This window comes from Amphimedon queenslandica, unplaced genomic scaffold (genome assembly GCF_000090795.2).
Source record: "Amphimedon queenslandica unplaced genomic scaffold, v1.1 AMPQUscaffold_3829_Cont24181, whole genome shotgun sequence".
NCBI classification, from domain to species: domain Eukaryota; kingdom Metazoa; phylum Porifera; class Demospongiae; order Haplosclerida; family Niphatidae; genus Amphimedon; species Amphimedon queenslandica.
Genome location: NW_003555848.1, coordinates 1 through 1,449, shown reverse-complemented (window position 1 = coordinate 1,449; position 1,449 = coordinate 1). Strand labels below are relative to the sequence as shown.

The 1,449-nt window shown below is 34.0% G+C and overlaps 1 protein-coding gene across 1 annotated transcript; it reads left to right on the top strand.

The window, feature by feature from the left end:
* Nucleotides 1–90: 90 nt before the first annotated feature.
* LOC100636812 (beta-ureidopropionase-like) lies at nucleotides 91–1,321 on the top strand. The gene is made up of 6 exons (XM_003391946.3): nucleotides 91–277; nucleotides 339–420; nucleotides 468–510; nucleotides 566–633; nucleotides 677–763; nucleotides 1,133–1,321. Exons 1-6 carry the CDS (start codon nucleotides 120–122, stop codon nucleotides 1,223–1,225), a joined length of 531 nt encoding a protein of 176 aa, XP_003391994.2. The 5' UTR covers nucleotides 91–119; the 3' UTR covers nucleotides 1,226–1,321.
* The last annotated feature ends 128 nt before the right edge of the window (nucleotides 1,322–1,449 follow it).

The following is a 1,449-nucleotide window of genomic DNA, read 5'->3' as shown; positions in this document are numbered from 1 at the left end:
TGCATGAAAATCCTGTGGGAAACCCTGTGCTAACTATCATTCATTATCATCATTATTACTTGTTATAGATAATAGTTGTTATGTTATTTTTGTTGTTGTTACTTTAGTCCACATATTATATGGAAGGTAATACCGGACATAAAGTGTTCCAGACTGCGTATGGAAGGATTGCTGTGAACATCTGCTATGGACGCCATCATCCATTAAATTGGCTAGCCTATGGCATTAATGGAGCGGAGATTGTGTTCAATCCATCAGCTACTGTTGGAGCCCTCAGGTAATTGTTGATAAAAATAAAGAGAATGATAATATTTTTGTTGTTTTTTTAATTGTACTAGTGAGCCAATGTGGCCTATTGAAGCACGGAATGCAGCTATTGCTAACTCTTATTTTGTTGCTTGTAATAACAGGGTTGGAACGGTAAAAGAATTCAAGATTATTAATAAATTATTTTATTATTTTTATAGGAGACATTTCCCAACGAATTTACCTCAGCTGATGGTAAACCAGGTCAGACATAATGTCTTATTTTTGTATGAATATAAAATTCTTTTATTACTTTTAGCTCACAAAGATTTTGGTCATTTCTATGGATCAAGTTATGTGGCAGGTCCTAATGGTGGCAGGACACCAGTAAGCATTGTGTTATATTAATTAATGATTTGTTTGTTTGTAGGGTTTGAATAGGGTCCGTGATGGTATACTTATTTGTGAGATTGACTTAAATCTTATACAACAAATAAGAGATAAATGGTGCTTTCAGGTAACAGCTAATGCTATGTAGAAATTTTGAGCTGATTCTGAATTTCTGGCTAAAGTATTTGTGCTATGGCTATTTAAAGAAAACATGCCAATTTCTGAAAAGTACAATAAACTATACTATAGCCCATGCTTTTCTCCAAAAGTTGGCTTCAAAATTACCCCCAATTTTTTATACACATTGATGTCTTTATGCTATGTAGAAAGTTTGAGCTGATTCCAACTTAATTTTTGCGTTATGAGCAATAAAAATGCAGCCATAACCACACATCTTAAATAGCTAGTCCATTTTGTATATTGATATAATATATGGAAACCTTACAATTATTAATATTCATATTTTCTCATGTCTTCTCTTTCTGTCTCTCTCCAGATGACACAGCGCACTGAAATATATGCAAAGTTACTGGCTGATGCAGTAAAGCCTGACTTTAAGCCAGACATTGTGTACGAGACTACAGATTAGGAATAAGAAATATACTTAAACTGCTGAATTTTAGGAACTTAATTAGTTGTGCTCTTTCTAGTTTTATTCATTGATTCGGTTATTGTGATTAATTGATTTTTGTTGACAAATTTTATGAGCCACGCCCTGAGCCAGGCGTGGCTCGTTTGAACCTTTAGCTTTTTCTCACATCACACCTGTAGGAATGGAGCGACCAATTTCTTTTTCTACTACTCCTCTCTCTC